Here is a 24,571-nt window from a genome sequence, read left to right on the forward strand (position 1 = left end):
AAGGCCCTAAGGGTAAACGTGCCGAGGATCCCTGAAGTCTGCTACCCCGAGCGAATGACGTAAGCAGGAGCATCGCCACATTGGTCGGTCGCTGGCCAAGGATGGAATATAAACACAGCAGATCTAAGTTGCTGGACTTCTCGTAGCCCGAATGTCGGCCGACGAGAGTACAGGCAACGATCATGTGAATGTAACGATGGACGGGGTCCCGAATAGACGACTCCACAACATCACTGGAGTGGGCCCCGTCGGTGATCTCCTCCCAATACTGGCCGAGCTGGGTCTCCGTGAGCCAATGCTCACGGGGCGCCTGAGCATGTGTCATGTAACCCCGTATACTCTACAGAAATGCAGGCGCCTGAACCTCCTCAGCTGTATAAAATCCAGTGGCCATAGCAAAATCTGGAACTGACATCTCGTACAGTTGTCGTCCTAGTGAGAATGATACCACGCGTGGCTCACTAAACTCCGTGGGCGTAAAGTCAAAAGTCGAATAAAACTCATGTGTGAGCTAGACATACGGAATCGAGTCACACACAAGCCCATCTGCCCACGGAGCATTCAATAGTGCTTGTACATGTGTATCAATCCCCAACTGACGCAGCAATGTCGAATAAAATGAACGGTGGAGAAGAAGCTGCATCTGTCGGATCCGCTGCAATCTGGTGTACTCCTCTGATGTTGGATAAAATCGGAGAAGCTCATGATGAATACGCCCATCACCCATGATATATGCTTGCTCGATGCCCTCAACTATCTGCACCTCATCACTGTCGTAGCGGATGACACGAGGGTCAGTTCGCTGCCTCTTGCGCTGGGTGCGCGAGGACTCTGGTGCATCAGCCATATCTGCAAACTCAAGCAAACAAGTTAGATATGCTAATATGGCGACGACCGTATAGCATTTCGGTCGCGGTCGTCCCATATAATAAAATAATAAACTATTAAAATAAAAATAAAGACGAAAAATTCGGGGATACCCTTTGCGTATTTCTAAAAACCAGATTAACCCGCCTGAATGTAAATTGAGTACGGGCAAGTAATCAATTAACAATTCAAACTGTGAAGGTATCCCCGAGACTCGATTAATAAAACACAAACAAACCTGACTCGACACAACTCGATTAACCACACACAACGAAACAAAACAAAAGACAAAGTAAAAAACTTGACAGAAATTGACCAATTGTCTCGAAAAACGTGCAAAGCAAACAACTAATATGCCGAGTTGGGTTTTGAAGTATTAATAAAATATTTTTTAAAAATACGTTCACATAAATCGTTTAATATCGAACAAACACTATCATTAGTTTTATAATAAAATAATGATTTTTTGAATGTGAACCTCAAAACCCGACCCGAGACATTGAACAATTCCGATAAGTCCACCGAATAACCAACCCGACCACCCCGTCAACCATTATCCCAAAGTAACAACTAATAACCCGAACCAATGTCCCGAAACATCCAATAAACCCGACAAACCCGGCCAACGATAACAACCCAACAATCCCGCAAAATGATTAAACTGACAACTATCCCAACAAGGTGATTAAACTAAACACGTACCTCGATGTTGACAATACAAATCGATAACAAACTAGATGATGCTGGTACTGTAGATGCCGGAGATAACAATGGACGGCAGTGTCTGAATGACAGGGTGGTGGTTGAACGGTGGTAGGTAGGAGGGTGATGGTGTGCGGCGGTGGTCGGAGATGGTAAGTGGTGGTGACAGCGGCGGTGGTGGGGTTGAGTGGTGATGGGGTTGCGGTGTTGACTGGATGGTGATGGTGTGGATGGATGGTGAGTGGGGTGGTGGTCGGAGATGGTGGGTGGTTACGGTGGTTGGAGAGAGAGAGGGGTAGGATGCGGTGATGGTGTGGATGGATGGTGAGTGGGGTGGTGGTCGAAGACAGATGGAGGATGATGATGATGGTTGTGAGTTAGCCGGAGAATGTAAGGAGAGAGAAGAAGGGGAGCAAACGAAGAAGAAAGAAAGAAAGAAGAACAAGAAGATATATCAACAGTTGGGTCAGGCGGGGATCCGAGACCCATCGCGGTACGCGATGGGTTGAGATGGACTGGGAGCGTACCGCCACCCAATCATGATGAAATTAGCGTTTTAACCCCATCGTGGTACGCGATGGGGTGTGATGCCATGCCCATCGTGTACCGCGATGGGTTCAGAAATCATATTTCAAATTTTTTGAAAACGCACCTGTTTTGACATTCCGATATCACCCTTGACACGTTCAAAACTGAAAATACCTTTACATACCTGGATTGACGTGTACTACACCAATGCTAACCGAATTTCTCTAATTTCCCATTCTTCAACATGCTTCCCCACACCTGGCGTTTACTGCACAAAACTCGAGACGACACTAAGTAGAGGACTGAATAAAAATAAAACAAACCGGAAAGACACTTACAGACCCCGGGTTGCCTCCCGTAAGCGTTGAATTTAAAGTCTACAGCTCGACAGTGCCTCAGACTTAGTTATCTTCATAAACTGGTGAAGTTACAATAAAATTCACCGATTCCTCATCCAACTCGTGGATGTCCTTCATCTCCAAATATGGCTTCAGTCTATAGCCATTTACCACTTGTCTCAAATGATCATCAAAATCTTCAATCTCGTACTGACCATGATTCCCGACTCTTACAATTGAGTACGGGCCCGTCCACTTACTTCTTAGCTTGCCCGGGAAGAGTTTCATTCTCATGTTGTACAACCACACTCGTTGACCAACTTCAAAATTCTTCAACCGGATATTAGCATCATGAACTTTCTTCATCTTTTCCTTGTAATCGGATGCGCAATCGTATGCCTCATCTCTCAACTCCTCGATCTCGCACAAAGCCAATTTCCTCGCTTTACCTGCATCATCATAATCCATATTAACCTATTTAGTAGCCCAAAACGCTTTTTGTGCAATTTCAACTGGTAAATGGCAATCCTTTCCATACACAAGTCTATAAGGGGTGGTTCCAATTGGCGTTTTATAAGCAGTTCGGTAGGCCCATAGAGCATCAGTCAACTTAGTTGACTAATCTTTTCGGTCTGCCCGAACGGTTTTCTGCAAAATTTGTTTAATTTGTCGATTAGAAACCTCCACTTGTCCACTCGTTTGTGGATGGTAAGGAGTTGCTATTATGTGATCAACACCGTATCGTTTATGCAATTTCCCGAATTTAAAATTCTTAAAATGAGATCCCCCGTCACTTATGATAGTTCTGGGGACTCCAAATCTCGAAAAAATATTACTTTGAACGAAATTGCAAACGACTGTATGATCGTTTGTCCTAGTGGCTATTGCCTCGACCCATTTAGACACATAATCAACGGCCACTAGGATATACAGATTACCATGCGAATTAGGAAACGGGCCCATGAAATCGATCCCCCTGACGTCAAAAATATAAACAACAAGGATCGGGTTCAAGGGCATATCGTCCCTCTTTGAAATACTCCCGAGTTGTTGAAACTTCAAACAGTGTGTCGCAAACTCGTGAGCATCCTTAAACAAGGATGGCCAAAAGAAACCACTCGTTAAAACTTTTCGAGCAGTTTTCTGGCCACTAAAATGACCACCACACACAGAAGAATGTGTGTGTTCCAACACCGCTCTGACATCCTCCTCGGGTATGCATCGTCTGATCATCTGATCTGCGCCAATTTTAAACAAATCCGGATCGTCCCAGATGTACTGTTTAGCTTGGGACATCAACTGTTTCTTCTTTCTCCTTGGCCAATGCTCTGGTAAATCACCTGCAACTTTAAAATTAACAATATGAGCAAACCAAGGATTTTGTGAAACTGCCAGGATATGCTCATCCAGGAAGGACTCCTTAATGGGCCCATCTGTGTTCCTATTTTCCACCATAATTCGGGACAAGTGATCTGCAACAACATTTTCACTCCCTTACTTGTCCCGAATCTCTAGATTAAATTCCTGCAACAACAAAACCCATCTGATAAGCCTCGGTTTTGCATCCTTTTTGTCCATGAGGTACCTGACAGCAGAATGGTCAGAATATATAATAACTTTACTACCCCAGATATAAGACCGGAATTTATCTAGAGCATATACTACTGCTAGTAACTCCTTCTCGGTTGTGGTATAATCTAATTGAGCATCCGAGAGGGTTTTACTCACATAGAATATAGCAACGGGTTTCTTGTCAACCCGTTGACCCAAAACAGCCCCGAATGCATAATCACTTGCATCACACATTATTTCAAAAGGTAAACTCCAATCGGGTGATTGCAAGATCGGGGCTTCAACTAACTTCAATTTCAAAATATCAAAAGCCTTAGCACATGCATCATTAAAGTCAAACGGGGCATCCTTAAGTAATAAATTACATAAGGGTTTGGTAATGTCACTAAAACCTTTAATAAACCGTCTATAAAACCGGGCATGCCCCAGAAATGATCTAATGCCCTTAACATTGGTGGGATGAGGTAAAGTGGAAATGACTTGGACCTTAGCCCGGTCCACCTCGATTCCTCGATTCAAAACAACATGAACCAATACAATTCCCTCTTGGACCATGAAATGGCTCTTTTCCCAACTAAGAACCAAGTTTGTTTCGACACATCTTTTCAAAACTCTTTCGAGTTGGTTTAAACATGACTCAAAAGATGTGCCAAAAATCGAAAAACCATCCATGAAAATTTCCAAAGACTCCCCTACCATATCTGAAAAGATACTCATCATGCACCTCTGAAAGGTGGCAGGGGTGTTACATAACCCAAATGGCATTCGCCTAAACGTGAATGTGCCGTACGGGCACGTAAACGTAGTCTTTTCCTGATCTTCAGGATGAATAGCTATCTGGTTATACCCGGAATACCCATCTAAAAAGCAATAAATTTTTTGACCAGATAGCTTATCAACAATTTGATCGATAAACGGAAGCGGAAAGTGATCTTTTGATGTTTCCATGTTCAGTTTACGATAATCAATACAAATGCGCCACCCGGTTACCGGCCGGGTGGCGACCTCGTTACCTGAGTCGTCCTTGACGACTTGGATGCCCGCCTTTTTCGGTACTTTCTTTGTCGTGCTCACCCACGGGCTATCTGATATGGCAAAGATAATGCCCGCATTCAACCATTTCAGCACTTCCTTCTTCACCACTTCCCTCATATTCGGGTTCAACCTTCGCTGAGCATCGTGCGCGGGTTTGACATTCGGATCTGTTAAGATTTTGTGCATCACGATTGAGGGACTGATTCCCTCCAAATCCGCTATCGTCCACCCGATTGCTTCTATATTCGCAACCAGTACCTCCATCAAAGCATTTTCCTATTCAACGGATAAATTAGAAGCTATAATAACAGGCAATGTATTATTCTTACCAAGAAAAGCATATTTTAAACGCTTTGGGAGCTCTTTCAGCTCGACTTTCGGTGCTTCCAGCATTGACGGTTTCAACCCGGTATCAATCTTCTCGGGAAGCGGTTCCACCTGAACTGACCATGGTGGACGGTCTCCTCGCACAGCTGCGATCTCCATTTGTTTTTCTTCCTCTTCCAGCAACCTGTCTGTTTCTACCTGTAACCAGTCAAACATAAAACACGTCTCCGCTGTGCCATCCGAACTGACGACAGAGTCGTATAGCGGGATGCACTCGTCAATGACATCAGCCATGAAGCACTCGTCATCGACCGGAGAATTATTTCCACATGTGAAAACATTAATTCTCAGCTTACGGTTACCAAATGCCATGTCAACAGTACCATTTCTACAATTAATGTTGGCATTTGCGGTAGCCAAAAATGGTCTACCGAGGATAACCGTAGGCTGTTTGGTCCTTTCACTCGAAACATAATCGAGAACCAAAAATTCGACTGGAAAGTAAAAATCTTCCACCTTGACGATAACGTCAGTCAATATTCCTCGGGGCAGTTTCGGTATCTGGTCAGCCAAGACAACTGTAGTGGCCGCCGCACGAAGTGGGCTAAAATCGTACTGGTCATATAAACTTCCCGGGAGAATACTGATGCTATCTCCAAGATCTAGAAGCGCCCGAGTCATTTTAAAATCACCCACTTGAATGGGTATAATGGGCATTCCCGGATCTTGTAGCTTCGGTGGAAGCGAACCCCAAAAGAATTGCACTCACATTATCGGTAAAATCAATTTGTTTAGGAATCTTATGACTCCTTTTTTGTGTGCACAGCTCTTTCAAGTACTTGGCATAGGCGGGAATTTGTTTAATGGCATCTAAAAGAGGAATGTTAATTTTAACTTGTTTAAAAGTTTCCCACATTTCTTCTTGTTGCGGGCCCCGTTTTGATGCCATCTTCACCTTTGATGGCGCCAACAAAGCATCGGGATATGGAACAGTTTTCACTTTTTCCTTATCCTTAGAGTTGTTAGTGTCATCCTTCAGAACCGACTTGTTATTTTTAGTTTCACTTTTGTTAGATTCATTTAATTTAATCGGTTCCGGCTCGTCATCCCTGACGAGATTTTCATCAATCTCTTCCACCACCCCATCAACCAATGGTGGTTGACCCCAACCTTATTATCATATTTCTTACCATTACGTAAAATACTTACCTGGTTGACGTGCTTTTTCGAACTTGAACTGTGATGATTCGGGTTGACTGTGGTGTCGCTCGGAAGTTGGCCCGCATTCTTTTGTAATTTCGCCATGTCTGAAGCGATCTGAGCAATTTGCTTCATCATTGCCTCCGACGATTTATCCCGTAACTCGAACTGTTGCTTCGTCTCAGCATTTTGATCAGTCATAACTTTCAATAACGCATCCAACTTCGAGTGTACTGAGTCGTCCGAATTACCCGAGGACCGTTTCTACTGATCCTGATTACCCGAAAAATTTTCACCTCGGTTACTGTCTCTGTTATACCCCCGATTCTGATTACTCGAACCCTGATGATAACCGCTCTGGTGGTAATTACCCTGCGATCTGTTCTGGCTCGATCCTTGAAAGTTCGGGTTCAACTGAGAAGACGCGTTCCCGTAACGAAAATTCGGGTGGTTCCTCAGGCCCGGGTGATGTGTGTTCGATTTGAACCCTTGGCCTTTGGAATCCCCGTAAGTGTAATTAACTTCCTCGGTGTCATCCTCCACATCATCATAATACTCGGGATAATTTTCTGCCTTATGCTCGATTTCACCACAATCTTCACAAACCGGGAATTTAACACCAACTTTCCCGACTTCTTTCTTCTTACGCTTTCTATACCCAGTCAGTTCACGTTCTAACTCAGCAATTCTTTCAGGTTCACTCATAACTGACTTAACTGACCTGGAGGAATTACCACGTCTTCGTCTTTCAGCTGCGGCTTCTACCGTGGAATCTTCACACATAAACTCCAAAAAATCCCAATCATCTTCCTCCGGCTGATTCAGCAACAAACCATTATACGAGGCCTTAATATGCTTTCAGTCCTCGTATGTCAACCCATAAACAAAACACTTAACCAGTTCCCACAGTTCGATCTGGTGATGTGGGCATTTCCTAATCATGTCTTTATACCTGGTAAAGGCTTCATGAAATAACTCACCAGGTAACTGTGAAAAGTGACGAATGTCAGAACGAGCCTCGGTAGTCTTCGACTGTGAATAAAACTCGATTAGAAAAACTTGTTGCATCTCGGCCCAGTTTCTGATATTGTGCATCGGTAGCGAGTTAAGTCAAAGTTTCGCTTTGTCTTTTAGGGAAAACTGGAATAACCGCAACCGAATTTCATCTTGATCAAACGTACCGTCACCGATAGACCCGCAGATAGCCGAAAAATCAGTTAATTGTGAATACGGGTCTTCCGAAGTCATCCCGTTGAACTGAGGAACGATGTTGATGTAAGATGGCCGGGACTTGAAAGTTGGTTGTCCCTGCACTCGTTCCTGTGGAACCAACGGGGATGCTCCATCTGAGATAGACGGTCTAAACCGACTGTTAACACCATGAGCCAGGGCTATGTAATTTCTCCTTTGCCCCCCCCCCACCCCTGGGGTTTCCCATACCGCCCCGGTTAACCGGAATACCACGAACTCTTTCGGGCCGTTCTGCCCGATTTACCCTTTCTCGACCTCTCCCGTTTCTGTTGTCTGCTTCAGCCCGTCTTCGATTAACAAGCTCCTCCACCTCATCTTGATAATTATTATCACCCTCAATCTTTGGTTCACCAACCTCGTTCTCGGGCTCAGACGCCCGATTCCTCCTAACCCATCGATCTACCTAATCATCCGCTGCCCGAAAACCTTCGTTTCCATTATTATCTTCACCCTCATCCTCATCTTCAGTCGGAACACTCAATCGAACATCGTCAATATTTATCTGAACTCGGCGGTTGGGGTTATTGTTTGGAACTGATGGTCCTGCTTGGTCAAAGTTGAGGTTTAAGTTTCGGTTAAGGTTTCAGTTTCAGTTTTGATTTCGGGTTCTGGAGGCACGAGCTGAGTTGTTTTGGTTATTTTGGTTATTGAAGTTTGGTGGGTCGGGTATATTGTCTGGTGAAACATGTTGGTTTGTGGAAGTGGATCTTGGTTTTGGTTATTGTTCTGGTTCTGGTTTCCGTTTTGGTTCTGGTTCTGATTTTGTTCTTCCATCTCAGAGTTTCTGTTTTGTACTCAGTTCTGCCGAGTTAACCTCTCAATTATGGGCTCGTAAATTAACGGAGACTGTCGGCCCGAATGGTGGGTGTGCATAAACCTGTAATCTGCACAACTTATACAACCAGCGTAAAATACAGATAGATAAAATTTAAACTAAAAATTGAAAAAACAAAATTAAAACTAAAATTAAAATTAAACGCAAAAATCAGATAACACGAAAGACACTAAGCGCACTAACTCCCCGGCAACGGCGCCATTTTGATTACCGTCGTTTGAGTTAATCAAAAACCTAATTATTCTAAATAGTTAGAGCAAGTAGGGTATCGTATCACAAGGAGTATGTAGTCAGTGTATCCATGTAACAGATTTAATATTATGAAGTGAATGATTTTTAGTGCTGATCAAACAAGCAATTTTTAGTAAATTCATGGAACTAAGCAATGAACAAGTAAACGAGTATTAAGTAGTTAACAAAGCAAACCACACCCGGGAATTCAAGTAAGAAACCAAACAATATCTCATGCAACCTAACAGATTTATTATTAACGATTAACTGAAACCTGATCAACCAGACAAAACCTTAGACGTCAAAAATTACTTTACACACGGCACTGGTTATCAAACAGTCCTTACCAGTGTGACTCAGTTAAGGGTAATTGTACGTTATATCGTATTCAATCTAACCAAACAGTTATATGACTAATTATCTAGCAACTGGTAACAGATCGTTCAGACCAACGTAAACCTAAACCGACCGAACACACAGAAATACTAAACATCAATAATCATATATCAATCATCAATAACAATACACAAGTATTCTTAATTACATGAGAAAAACTTTAAAGAGTTACAAACTATACATCCCGGGTGCGATTCTAGGAGATTAGCCGAGCCTAGACATCATTAAATCTTCGATATGGATGATAGAAATCATATGTAGGATCTTGACACGAGCTAGGATAGTGGAAATCGCCTATAGGACTGCTGGAAATCGCCTCTTGGTCGTCAAAAACAAAGTTCGGGTTATGTGTTGATCAAAAAGAAGATATAACCTAAAATTCCCGTCTGCACTCCCGTAGCGGTATGCGACGGGTCGTCTTATAGGTCAATCGCGTACCGCTATTGACCAGAGTCAACATATATTTTATTACCCATCGCGGTACACGATGGGGACTTCAGCAAACCCATCGCGTACCGCGATGGGAATCTGCTATAGCAAACTTCATTCTTTTCCTAGTTTTGCGTGCTGGACATCCCGAGTCTTCATTCCGTGTTACAACAGGTCCATACTGAGTACTTTAATGCCTATGACCTGAAATCCAATAAAACACGTATGAAGTATCGATAGTTCTAGAATAAACAGTTAAAACTAAATAATAAATGAACTAAAACATATACAAATTAACCGACCATCACAAGCTTACGGTAAAGAATAGATATCCTTTGCCAAGGTTTGATGATCTGTTTAACCAACTGCAAGGATCAAGTTGGTTCTCACGAATAGATCTCAGATATGGCTATCATCAATTGAAAGTGAAAGAGGCAAACATCCTTAAAACAGCGTTTCGGACGCGGTATGGACACTACGAGTTCCTCGTGATGTCACTCGGTCTAACAAATGCTCATGCAGCATTTATGGATATGATGAATAGGGTGCGTTGGCCGATGTTGGATAAGTCAGTTATCGTCTTCATCGATGATATATTGATTTATTCAAAAAGCGAGTCTGATCATGCTGAGCATCTAATAGAAGTGTTGGAGACTCTGAAGAAAGAGAAGTTGTATGCTAAGTTTTCGAAATGCGCGTTCTGGTTGCAACAAGTGCAATTCCTAGGTCACGTGATTAATATTGAAGGGAATACCATGGACCCAGCTAAGATCGAGGCGATAACAAATTGGAAGACTCCGCAGAATCCGACTGATATACGAAGCCTCTTAGGGTTAGCTGGCTACTATAGGAGAATCATCGAAGGTTTCTCCAAGATAGCTGCACCGTTGACCGCTATGACCCGAAAGTCGATAGTATTCAGTTGGGGTAAGTTTCAGGAAGAAGTTTTTGAGGAATTAAAGAGAAGACTCACGCAAGCTCCAATCCTTGCTTTGCCCGATGGTGACGAGGATATGGTTGTTTGTACTGATGCTTCGCATCGTGGGTTAGGTTGCGTGTTGATGCAACGAGGAAAAGTGATAGCTTACGCGTCTAGACAGTTGAAAGCCCATGAGAGTACTTATCCGACGCATGATTTAGGGCTGCAACAGTAGTGCATGCTCTTAAGATATGGAGATATTACCTATATGGTACTAAGTGTACTATCTACACCTGTAAGGGATCAGACCCTAATAATATCTGAGATAGAGAAGAAAGGGATCAGACCTAATAATATCTGAGATAGAGAAGAAAAGAGGGATTAGACCCAAATAATATCGGAGATAGAGAAGAAAGGGATCAGACCCTAATAATATATGAGATAGACAAGAAAGGGATCAGACCCTAATAATATCTGAGATAGATAAGGACAGCGGGATTAGACACTAATAATATCTGAGATAGACAAGGACAAAGGGATCAGACCCTAATAATATCTAAGTAGTTGAAACATCTCGTGTATCACCAAGGATGTTAATGTTCACACAAATTATCGCAAGTATAACGAATTGTGCAAATGTACTGTTGGCGTGTCCATGGCGTCCCATGGGTTTTACACCCGATTAGACATTCTAAAAACATTAAAACACAATAAAGGGTGTAATCGTTTAGCTGATTACGTTAAACGCTTAAAGTGTCGGTCGCATGAAAATTTGCACTATGGTGGGGAATATTGTCACACTCCCTAGTTTTAATTGAAAAAGAGTAAAAACAAAGATAGGATATTCTCAAGGAAATTTCTGCAATAATAGTCAATCTAATAAACTTAAATAGAAATATTTTGAGGTTGTGGCGTTGCCTCAGAGTTATAAAAATATTTTGAGATGAGACATAGTCTCGGAGTAATAAAATATTTTGAGAGTGAAGCGTAGCTTCGGAGTTTGTGTGTGCATGATAAATAAAATAAACAATTAATTAAACAGGTAAATAAGTACTTAATCTAGCAAGTAATTACATGATCTGTAAACAATCAAATAGAACACATCAGGTAAACAAATAAGTACGTATGGGGCTCCTAAGAATGTTAATAAGACACCACTAACGACTTATCTTAAACCATCGGCTCTGATACCAATCTGTCACACCCCAACCTAGGGCGAAAATACCGGGGCGTGAGCTAATTGTCCACAGTTCTCAAGATACTATCATGCAAATTGATAAATGACAATATCGATTTAAATATCTATTTAATTTATCTTAATAAAACAATTACAGTTTAGTACATCAAGTATAAAGAAATTACAACAATGATCAATTAAGTTTGTATCATAAAAGGTCATCTCTACGTGATCTTCATCTTGCTAAACAACAAAGCTGATAACCTGTAAATTCCTATAAAATATAGTTTTGTCAACAACACATGTTGAGTGAGCAAAACACTAGTTTCACACACAACAGTAATAATATATAATAAATGAAGAAAGATGCAAACTGTTCCTGTGATAATAAACAATTAAACCATAGAATATAAACAATCAACCAAACCATAAAGAAATGTCTAAACCGTTTCCATGCGAATGGGCATTGGTTACCAAGAATAAGATATCGGAGAAACCATTTTCAATACGTCGGACGCCGGCCACTACGACTGTCGTATGATCATACTATAATGTGAATATGTTGGACCTCTCCGAAATGTATTCAAGTAAAGTAAGTATGCAAGTAGAAAGTTAGGCATAAACTGATATACACACAAGGATTAAACAGTTGCGTTTTTGAATACTAGATAATAGATAAATACTGTTAATACGCATATGTCTCCAAAAGGATTTAAAATAAGTAAAAAAGGGAGTGATTACTCACCTTAGCGATTACGCATGAGATAATGAATAGGTAAGAAAGTGGTAAGTCAAGCTCTTCAATATTTACCGAAGAGAAATACTAAGTGACAATAATTGAGGAAAATAAATATAGATTGAGTAACGAGGCTAAAACTAGATAGAAGATTCGGGATTTGATGATCGACTGAATTCTTAAAGTTATTTAAAACTTTAATTTATCAAGTTTATAATAAATAGTATATTTTTAATAATCTAAACTTATATTTGTAAAATACTTAAGTAAATAAATATTGATAAATTGTATAAAGAGATTCAATATTGAACGAGTGTTCGTGAAATAATCATTATTTAAAGTTTACATATAATGAATACCTATCAATCAATATTGCAAATAATAATTTATATAAAACAGGATCATTTGTAAAAGACTTTTATTTATAAGTTTTATTTTCAGTTAAAGTTATAATAAATGGTATATATAAATATTTATTTAGAAATTACATTTGTTTATAAAATACTTGGCCAAATAATTATGTAAAATAATAGGGTATGATATATATTTTTGTTATGTATTTTTAATAAACGAAACCTTTTTAAATAAAAACCTTCATCAACTTTTATAAACTAATACATACATATACATATATATATACACACATATATAGGGGAGGGATATTTTGAAAACCTTGATGAGTTGTAAGAACTTTAAGAACTCAATATGGATCACACATTTAATTAAATGAGTGTAGAATACGTGGCTGAGAATAAATCTGACAGGAGAGAATAAATATTTTTGATGATTACACAAGTTTAAATGTTAGTTACACATGTGTAATAAGTTGATTCGGTGTGTAAAAATAAGGTTATTTTTTTACGTTACTTACACTTACGTATTACATATGTGTAAAAACAAATTCAAAAAACAAAATTTGTTACGGTGATTTCTTTCGAGTTCTTAAAACTCAAAGTGGTTCTCAAAAGAAATCAAACATATATATATATATATAATCAAACATATTATATGGTTTTATCCAAGGCTTGGTAAAGTGGCAAGTTGAAAATTCGGTTTTAATGAAATAACGATTAACTATCATATTTATATTATTTGTAATATTGATAAAAAAAATAAATGAGTTAATAAAGAGGATTAATCAACTTGTTTAAACAAAAACAACAAAAACACAGGCTGGGGGTGGCTCGAACCTGCGCCCCCAGCCACACCAACTCTTAACATTCACCTCCTAGCCAACTGGGCTAGGCAACTGATTTCGTTAAACAACCAAACTGGTTATTTATGAACTACATACCTAACCCCATACCTTGAATACAAACTCTAGAATCATCAGTGTGCTAAATCGTTAATTGACTGGCCGATTGATCATAGGGTTATTGTAAACTGAACCGAGACGAGTTATACCAATTATCAAATTACCTATATCAATGATTACATGATGGTTAAATGGGCAAGAACAGATCCGGTGAGGAGTGGATTAAGAACGAGGTCTTGCAGGTTATGAACACATAATTAACCATGGGGGTATTCTTAGCGATGGGTAGGGGTGATGTCCGCATAATTAATTGAGTTATTCTGATCGTTTTAGGATATATTGATTAAACGGGTTTGGTGGGTTTGATAATATAATCAATACGAATCAACAATGAATTTGTTTCCTAATATAATACATCGGTGAGTTTGATATACTAGCATAAATGATCTGAAAATATCAATGTATATTATACAACGAGAATTAGGCAGCACGAAATCAAAACGGGTCTCAAGTTCATGGTTCGAAAACGGGTTCGGGTTTGGAAAGGGGGGTAAGGATCTGGGTTAATAATATATTAATATAATTATATTTGTCAGATTTTGCAATTTAGTCCCTGCATTATAAGGATGGTTACAAATGAGGTTAAAACTAGAGTTTAGCGGGTATTTTGCTTATAATTCACAGTTGTAAGAATAATATATATATTTAAATAATATAATAAGGAAAAATGGGAAAGATAAATGTAAGGTCCCGAACCCGGTAGCTCTACTTTAGCACCGGATTTACTCATAAACACAGTTCTACAATCAGGGTTAATTAAAACTTTTCGCGGAAAACGTTAACATCAATCATTCGTTACAAAACCTTTAATCTTTTCTTTAAAACCATAACATGAAACATCATATTTAAAACATCATTTATTCCATCTTCATATGCCAGCCGTTCAATCCATGCCATGTGTCATCCTCATGCTAGCTCTTTAATCAGATCACCTGCGTGCATACTAAAGGTCAGCTACGCTGAGTGAGTTCTTGTTAATCAAGCAACTTACCATACAACCATTACATGTATTATATACGTATCCAAAGATACACATTCCACTGACTAACCTGTTCGCCTTACCACTTAACCACTTAACTGCCCCTTACGTCTTAGCCACTTGTTTACGGAAACACATAGAGGCTTACCCTCCCAGGCACTCACGTTATGCCACTTAATAACGAAGGCACGTATAGGCTTACCCTACCACGCACTCACGTTATGCCACTTTAATAACGAAGGCACGTATAGGTACCCAACCACGTACTATCGTCATGCCACTAACACCCTTACTAGACCTTTGCCACTTCTATCACATTCTACCTCTACTTGTCTACAACACACTTTCTATCATTTCATCATCTACATAATAATCAAGTTACATCGTTTACAAACACTAATAACCACTTGTAGATCATTCCCATTGGCGGTACGCGCAATATCCGAAGATCGTTCATGCACCGACAAACGTTACTCTCCCTGTCTACACGTGCAATATCCGAAGATCGTTCACGCATCGACAGACATCCATTCATAACATCTATACTTATACCACATCAAACATTATAACATACATTTACCACTTAAGGTAAGTGTATTTACACTTCACATAGAGAATGCACACAGCCCCGAAAACATAACAAGGAAGTGGGGCTAGAAACTCACCTGAACACGGTTACGTTCTTCGGATATTGCACGCGTAGACAGGGAGAGAAACGTTTATGGTTATTCCCTTCTTGAGTTGTGCACGACTACATGTATAACAATTACACGTATCAATTAACTATAACTACCCATATAATGTTTCTAGTTTAATTATTACCCTCAATGAACGGGGGTCCGGGGGCAGCGCCCCTGGCAGCGAGGTCTAGGGGCGGCAGCCCCTAGAAGGGTCTAAGGGGCAGGCCCCTAGCTGGGGTCGAGCTGATTCGTTATCTTTCGTAATCTGATTCGTTAGTCTGGTTCATTATCTTAACATAGCGAATGGTGAGTAACGAACTAAGGGTCTGGTTCGTCATCTAGTTCGCTATCTCAACGTAATGAATTGGGTAAGTAACGAATCACTTGATTCGTGTCTTAACATAACAAACTGGGTAACGAATCACTCAACGAACTGCTTAATGAATTGCTTCTAGTTCGTAATCTCTCCTTGACGAATGACATAACGAATTACCTTCTAATTCGTTAAGTCTCTGCTAACGAACTAGGGTTAGGTCAGAAAATGTCAGAATATTCCCTGACATTCTCTTTACCTCGTACATCTTTTCTGGCGCCGCCTTTTCGGCGACGTCATCTCCGGAAAAACGGGCGGTGACCGGAAAAACGTATTTTCGCACCGTTTTCACCGTTTTTCGTCCCGTTCGATCCAAATCTGAGCTACGGTGACCCCTAAGCTCATATTTTGCTCGGTTTATTCTTGATTCCTTCCGGATCTCGTGACTTTAATGGTTTAAGGTGTTGGCTCGTCATTTCGCGACTAGATCTAACGGGTTTGGATCTCTACAATCTCATACTATCATTACCTCGGGTCGGGATTGGCTCTTCTTTGTGATTTCGGCTAGAGAGAGAAAGTAGGATGAGAGAGAGCTAAGTGTGTGTTTTGGGTGGTGTATGAAATGGAATGTAAATGAATGAATTAATTGATAATTAAGGTTTATATATTATGGATCATGGGCTTGAGCCCATGGTCCATCCTCCTTCCTTTCAAATCTAAGTCCATTACCCATATTACTTAACCCAACACAAGCCCAACTCATAATAACTCCTACTTTATTTTATTATTTCTCCACTAACCCGAGTAAACTTTCCCACCAATATTAAATGGTGGCGCCATCCCCGACAATGATATTATGTAAAACGTCATCATTATAAAGACACTGGAAATTACATGGATTGTTCGTCATATGAGAGGTAGCCCTGGTGTCCATATGCCACTGATCTGGAGGATTGAGTGACATGGTGTATAAGGCATGCTCGATATTTGTGGGCTCATATGTAGCGGAAAAAGCCTGATTTGGTCTTGGCCCAAGCAACCCTGCTTGACTCGAAGTGTTGTTATTAGGCCTCAACTGGGTTGGGTAAGGGCAGGAAGGGTTGGCCCAGGTAGCTTGATTCATCTATGATGCTTGATTGGGCTGTTGTGGCCATGAATTTTGAGGACCCCAATTGTTGTAATATTGGGTTTGCATCGATCTAGTTGGATTGGAAGTATGGTTTCCAAAGTTTGTTAAGTAGTTGTTATGGAATCCAGAACCACGACCTCTACCCATGTGTTGCGTCCCTGACCACGATCACGAGACCGACCGCGACCTCGGCCCCTTTCAGAAGATGAATCTGACCGATATTCAGTTGGGGCTGAATGATCAGATTTTGTGGTCGTCGCGTGAAGAGCGGTTTCATCCACAGAAGCTACAAAGGAAGCCTGATGATTTTTCTTTTGTTCTTCCATTGTTACCTTTGATCTGGCTGCATGAAAGGATGGGAGTGGGTTAGTGTTTTGGATAACGGAACCGATGCCTTCATATTGCTCGTTAAGTCCGGTAACTAATTGAATAACCAAATAATTATCATTAATCAGTGCATCTATGTTGGTAAGTTGGTCTACCAAAAATTTATGTTCTTGACAATAAGCATGCATATTCTGGAAGTTATCAAGGCGGGTGTTGGCAAACTTTGTTTTCAAGTAAACGACCCGAGTAGCTTTATTGTCATTAAACAATTCAGCAAGAGCCGTCCATGCATCATACGCAGTTGTGACTTTCTTGATAATGGTACTAAGTAAATCACCTGTGATGGTGCCATAGATCCATATAAAGACTATGGCGTCTATCCGCTCCCACGAGTCTATAGTTGGCGGCGGTGGTGGTGCTTTAGGGTCAACTTCTTTGGGTGTAGATATTACTTGTGGTTTTGTTGGTGAGGTGAGGTGACCATACACCATAAAAGCACGACAGTGAATTTTGAAGAGTTCCGGCCATGAAGTATAGGGGTGGATTCGGATTCAAGGGTGATTGGGATGAAGTTTTTGATATTGGTGACGGTGAGAGTAGGGTGAAGTTTTTTATCCATGATGATGAGATTAGAGAGAGGAGGGGTCGAATTGAGAAGAAACAGCAGGGAAGGGAAGGATCGAAGGTTTTAGGAGCAGATGTGGAGGATGCAGTTGTTTTAGGGTTAGGCTAGTGATACCATGTTGGAAATAATATGTCAAACCTTGCCTCCTCATTCATATGTAAACGTATACATAAGATACAATGATATCTCAACATTTAGAGATAAGATCAAGCACAATCAATCTAATATACAATTTATACTAAATATACATTGATGTTTATTAGAAATAAGGACAGGCGGAGTGGGCAAGAACACGAAAGCCGGAACCGATCAGTATGAGTGGCAACACCGCCCCACCCCCGTGGTACCGAAGAGCAGGAATGATTATCGGGGATTACACGTCGATTTGGATGGAAGTTGAATTTGGGTTGAGGTGGATTAGAAACACCATCCCACCAATTTTGGTACCGAATCGGGATGAAGGGGTGGCGGGAGCATTGCCACCACCTAACATAATAAAAATTTCATTTATAAGGAACACATATCACTAGATGATTCGAGAATATACCGAGCCATTTCAACAAATTTTCCAGCATACTACAGTATTATCAAACCTTTCTGGGAAACTGCTCGGTATGTATCGACATAGAACCACACTACTGCTAATGTCCAAGGCCATCAGGTTATTATTACTCCTCAGATTATTTGGGACACATTGTTGTTTGGTGACAACGAAAACGATGGCTATACTTTTGAGAAAGAGTTGATCAAGGATATATTTAGAAGATTTCGGTATGATGGGAACTTGGATGCTTTTCTGTACAACAAAGCTAACTCGTGTGAGACGTATAAGTATCTTCTGTTGGGTTTTGACATGCCTTAAACAAAAATTTTGGCAACGGAAGCATATTTAAGCATGCTCGGTTTTAAAACTTTAAAATCTAAACCCATAACAAGGATTCATATGTATGTTTCTTGAAATAAAGTAACCATAGAAAGATTTTGAATGACCTTAACAAGAAGGTGGAAGGATGAAAACTTCTAACTTGAATGTTCTCCAACTAGTGACACACCAAGCAATTTGGATTCCAAGATGCTAGTCTTTAACCCTTATGTTAAGAAATGGAATGAAACAACTTGTTAAATAAACTCAAAACACTAAAATAGTTAGTGATTTAAGAATATTCTAACTATGCTTTCTTGTCGTCTTCACTCCTTTTTCTCCTTCTATTACCTTACCTCATGGTTTTCTAAAAACCACACTTAGAAGTTAGAACCGATCCCTTTTATTTTCTTATATATCATTCATCTAAACAAGACTATTAATAGACCTTGCATTAAAAGGTAAATGTTAAGAAATCAAACAATATGAAAGTATAAAGGCATTTTTCTCTGTTTTTTTTTTAAGCCGGTCCAAACTTTTGGAGAAGAGAAAAAGACACGTGAAAGAATGTGAGGTGTAATTCAAAATAGTTTATAATATTTCTATTCTTTAGTTCTCACATAAATTATTAGTTTTATGTATTTAATAAATACATATAGAAACTAATATCATACAAGTATGGGAAGTCTCACAAATTATTATGTTATAAAACACACTATGTGATTTAAATCACTCCATATATGTATAATTATGTTATCATTTTACTTAATGATAATTTTCTTGACATAGTATTAGGCCTAAACACAATAAACCGAGTTTATGTGTATACGCGGAATATTTGCTTGGTGTGTGACCTATTGGGATGATATATCATCAGTAACGATCATGTATGTTGTGTTTTGGGCACCTAGGTCTAACATCTCCAACTTGCACAAGATTCAACATACATCAAGGTAGACAATGGTGGACGTCTAGTAACATCTCACTGCCCCTAATGGTATAAGACTTAACGTCATCCTCAACACCCATTATATAAGCCCAGCTTACTAACAATGGTGTATGGTATATAATCTATTGTCCTACTATAATAGATATCCAGTTGAACATGAGACATGGATTGGCATCAATCTCATATGGTGTTCAACTATTATGTTACTCGATTAAGATTCAACGTGATTCTAACAAACTTCAGTTTAAGCATGGCCATGCATTTAAATCAGCTTGAATCATCGATGGGTCCTAGGATATCAACTTTAAAAGGTACAGATCCCGTATTGACTACATACGCCTCTCACTACATTTTACAATGTTCCAAACAAAACCCTTATTACTGCATGGTCAAAGAACAGTGTTAGATAGTGTCAAAGAACAATATTCAATGCAATCAAGCCTCAATATGCATCTCAAGTCAAAGGATACAAAGACTTTACCATGTTTGCTAGATACTTAAGACGTCGATCCATGAATTATTCTTGAAATCGGTCACGTCCAATATTTACCTTCCATAAATATTTATGATCTTGGATGGATGTAATAGTTAATCAAACGATCCACACTAGTCTTTGTTCAAGATTGTTCCCACAAGCTTGACCGACTATGGACGTTTAAAATGACCTAGTTTTTCATGGATTTTGAACGTGCTAACATAGAACACAGTATTCATAAAGACAATATTCCAAAGTCAAATCATTTAGAATAAAATTGCTATATAGTTCAAAAAGGTCAAGTACAACTCAAATCCAATCACTAGACATACGAAGCCCTATCGAACTAGCATGCGCCTCATGTTTAGCTTGAGGTATGAGCTTTGTGAATGGGTCTGCTAAGTTCTCATCAGTGTGAACCTTGCTAATGATGACATCTCCTCGTTCCACTATTTTTAGAATGTAATGGAACTTCCTCTGGATGTGCTTGGTTCTGTGATGTGACGTTGGTTCTTTAGCCAGAGCAATAGCACCACTATTGTCACAAAAGATCTAACAGGTTTCTCGATGCTTGGCACAACATTTAGATCAGTTATGAATTTCTTCATCCAAGTAGCCTCAGTTGCTGCCTCTGAAGCATGGATGTATTCTAATTCTGTAGTGGATTGAGTAACCACCTTTTGTTTGGAGATTCTCCAAGTGATTGCTCCTCCGTTAAATATGAATACGTATCCTGACTGTGATCGTGAGTCATCACGATCAATATGAAAGCTTGCATCTTTATCACACCTCACATTAAGCTCGTCATCCACTCCTCCATACACCAAGAACATGTCTTTAGTCCTCCGAAGATACTTTAGAATGTTCTTGACCATAATCCAATGATTCGATCCTGGATTTTGTTGATAACGGCTTGTCATGCTCATAGCATACTATACGTCTGGTGATATAATGCAAAATATATATGTTTCCCTTGTTCATTTTAATTAATATTTTAATAGTTATTTTTCGTTTCTAGTCGATATTTGTATACTACTAACATTTCTATGTTTCGTAGATTCCGGGATTTGATCGGGATTAAAAAGGACGAAAAACGAGCTAAAACGAACCGAAACGGAGATCCGGAACGCGTTAGGAAGAACCAGAACAGAGAACCGGTCAGACCGGGCCGGTCAGACCAGCCCCGATAGAGAAGCACGCCGCGCCGCGCGAAGGGGGAAGGCCAAATGCCCTTAGCGCGGCGCCTAGGGGCTGCTGATGGGTTTTAATTCGTTTTTGCTTAATGTCGGGCCTTGTTTTCGCTATTTAAACACCTTTAACTTAAACCTGACATAACCTGAAACCCTTGGTGGATTTTGGAGAGTTCTTGGAGCTATTTTACGCGTTTGTTGGTGATTTTGAAGGCGAGAGAACATCCGGTGAAGAGCTACACGTTCACGTTCGAGTTTACGGGTTTTATCATCTTCGATTCCCCGTTTCTTATATTTTCACCATGTTTTCGTTATTATTTGTTTTGTTTGATTTAGATTTTAATATGCTAGGCTAAATTCCATAGACTGCCTAGGTCGTGATGAACCTTAGTTCGGTTTGATTTTATTTGGATTTTCGCTTCGTTATGGATTTTATGTTCTAAGTAAACTGTTAAGTTTGATTTAATTGAATACTTGGTTTTGTTTACTTGAATTTATTGTTTCACATTGCCCTTGTTGATTGTTTCATAGGATAGGGTTTTGTTAGGTCAATTACTGTGTGTTCTTGGCTAGTTTGTGATTAATATCGATTAAAATCATAGAAACAATAAAATCAATTAAACAAATAAAAGTGAGCTGCTAGTCTAGAAAGCTGTAAAGTGATAGGCTATTAATAAATCTTTGCTTGTCGGGATTGCTAGATTTAGTTCTTCGTAAGGAGTCCGTCTAGATTTGATTGTAGCTTAGTCTATTAAATTAATTGGGTTTGCTTTGCTATCTTTTGAATTCCGCGCTGTAAGGTATGTTTTCATCATAAAAGATACTTAGACATAAGCGATTAAATAACTGTAAAGAAGTTTAATATAAAAACTGGTGAGTCTTAAAACTTGTTAGAAATCCATAGGCGTCTTCTTGAAGTTCAAGGGTCATGTTAGGGTTTTCTGTCAAGGGTCTATCTTATGATCCCGGTTCCATAACTTGCGTTTTTCCATTTAAATTAATAACCGTAACTTTGGGGATTCCGGCCTGGGTAGTTATTCTAATCATCTGAATTAACCCAAGTTTTCTAAATTGTTTATTAGTTAAAACTAATTAGGGTTTAAGTTTTATTAATTAATTAATAATTAATGATTATGTTTCATTATAATAATAATAATTAGGGTTTGTTTTATTATTATATTAATTAGTTATTAATAGTTAAATTAAAGTAATCATTAGTTAATTATTTTTAGAGTTTTAATTAATTAGTTTTAAAATCCCCCTCAAATATTATTAATAAATTGTCTTGTAGTTGAGTCTAATTTGCTAGTTTCGTAATTTAAAGAGTCTCGTGGGTTCGATATCTGGACTTACTTAGCTGTACTAGAGTCGACCGGTTCACTTTTCGGTTAGTAGTTTAAGGGTCTAGAGTATTACTTAGTGTCTAGATTAGTTTATTTTTTGTTAATAATTATTTGACTACTTCAAGCACATCATCTGGTCTAGTGCATAACATGGCGTAAATTATTAATTCAATTGCCGAAGCATATGGAATGTTTCTCATTTTTTGTATCTCTTCTCATGTACTTGGGTATTGAGATTTATTAAGTACTGTCCCATGTGCCATAGGTAAGAAACCTCTCTTTGCACCTTGCATAGAGAATCGTTTCACTACCTTGTCAATGTATGCATTTTGACTTAAGCCAATGAGCCGCTTAGATCTATCTCAATAGATCTTAATTCCTAGAATATAAGCGGCTTCTCCTAGATCTTTCATTGCAAAACATTTTCCTAACCAAGATTTTACATCTTTTAAGGTTGGAATGTGGTTTCCAATGAGTAATATGTCATCGACATATAAGATCGAGAATACAACAGTGCTGCCACTAGTGTTCATGTAAACACAAGGCTCATCTTCATTCTTGATGAAATCATACTCCTTTATTATTTTCATCAAAACGAGGATTCCGAATTCTCGATGCTTGATTTAGTCCATATATGGACCTTTTAAGCTTGCATACATTATCAGGATGATTAGGATCAACAAAACCTTCTGGTTGTGCCATAGTTAACATCTTCATTTAGATGTCCATTTAGGAAAGCCGTTTTAACATCCATTTTTCATATTTCGTAATCGTGATAAGCCGCTATGGCAATCAATATCCTGATTGATTTAGTCATGGCTATAGGAGATAACGGCTTCCTCATAATCAATTCCTTGAGTTTTAGTAAAGCCCTTTTCTACTAATCGTGCCTTATAAGTATACGCATTCTCGTCCATGTCGGTTTTCATCTTGAAGATCCACTTACTTCCAACAGCCTTGCTATTGGAAAGAAGATCAACCAAATACCAGACTTGGTTATCATATATAGACTGCATCTCTGCGTGCATGGCTTTGAGCCATTTATCAGATTCTTTATCCGACATAGCAAATTTGTAGTAGGTAGATTCTAACTGATCCACCAAACAGAAATCATCATCCCCTAAGAAAAAACCATATCTATAATGTTCTTGACGAATCTTATCAGATCTACGGACATCTTGTGTTACATTAGGTACCTCATCCATCAATGGTTGAGACTCAACATTTCTTTGTTGACTAACACTTCCATCCACAGGTGGGGCATCTTGTGGTTCTTGAACTTCATCATGTTTGGCATTATTACTCATTTGTTTGGTAAGAAAGTTGTTCTTCAAGAAAAACTCCACGTCGACTAATAAATACTTTTCGTCGATAGGATGATAGAAGTAATATGCCTTTGTTTCCTTAGGATAACCAACAAAGATTACTTTCTCTCCTCTATGGTCTAGCTTGTTAGAGGACTCACGTTTAACGTAGGCCTCACAACCCCAAACCCAAAGGTAAGAAAAGTTTGGAGGTTTTCCATTCCATAATTCATATGGAGTCCTTTACACCTTCTTGGTTGGAACCATGTTGACTATTCGAGCTGTCGTTTCCAAGGCATAACTCCGAAAGGAGTGACGCAAGCTTGTACGACTCATCATGGATTGCACCACATCCAACATGACTCATCATGGATTGCACCACATCCAACATGGCTCGATTTTTCTTTTCAGATACACCATCGTTTGAGATGCTCATCAAAGTCGTAGCTAATATATTCACCACCTCGATCCTGCCGAATGGTTTTTGTCTTTTTACCCAGCTGGTTCTCAACTTCACTTTGAAACACATTGAAGACT

General features: G+C 39.3%; 2 protein-coding genes across 2 annotated transcripts; both read right to left on the reverse strand.

Annotated features, from left to right (window-relative positions):
* Nucleotides 1-17,063: 17,063 nt before the first annotated feature.
* LOC143619464 (uncharacterized) lies at nt 17,064-17,777 on the reverse strand. The gene has a single exon (XM_077091393.1). The coding sequence runs from the start codon at nt 17,775-17,777 to the stop codon at nt 17,064-17,066; it is 714 nt and encodes a 237-aa protein (XP_076947508.1).
* Nucleotides 17,778-20,652: 2,875 nt separating this feature from the next.
* Nucleotides 20,653-21,117, reverse strand: LOC143619466 (secreted RxLR effector protein 161-like). Its single transcript, XM_077091394.1, has one exon. The coding sequence runs from the start codon at nt 21,115-21,117 to the stop codon at nt 20,653-20,655; it is 465 nt and encodes a 154-aa protein (XP_076947509.1).
* Nucleotides 21,118-24,571: the final 3,454 nt, after the last annotated feature.

The sequence above is a fragment of the Bidens hawaiensis genome, unplaced genomic scaffold (assembly GCF_021521415.1).
Source record: "Bidens hawaiensis isolate Kalapana, Puna unplaced genomic scaffold, B.hawaiensis_p1.1 tig00002442_1, whole genome shotgun sequence".
Taxonomy (NCBI): domain Eukaryota; kingdom Viridiplantae; phylum Streptophyta; class Magnoliopsida; order Asterales; family Asteraceae; genus Bidens; species Bidens hawaiensis.

Excerpts from the sequence above, each read along its gene's own strand:
- LOC143619464 (XM_077091393.1), bottom strand. The coding sequence starts at position 17,777 with ATGGTGTATGGTCACCTCACCTCACCAACAAAACCACAAGTAATATCT.
- LOC143619466 (XM_077091394.1), bottom strand. The coding sequence starts at position 21,117 with ATGACAAGCCGTTATCAACAAAATCCAGGATCGAATCATTGGATTATG.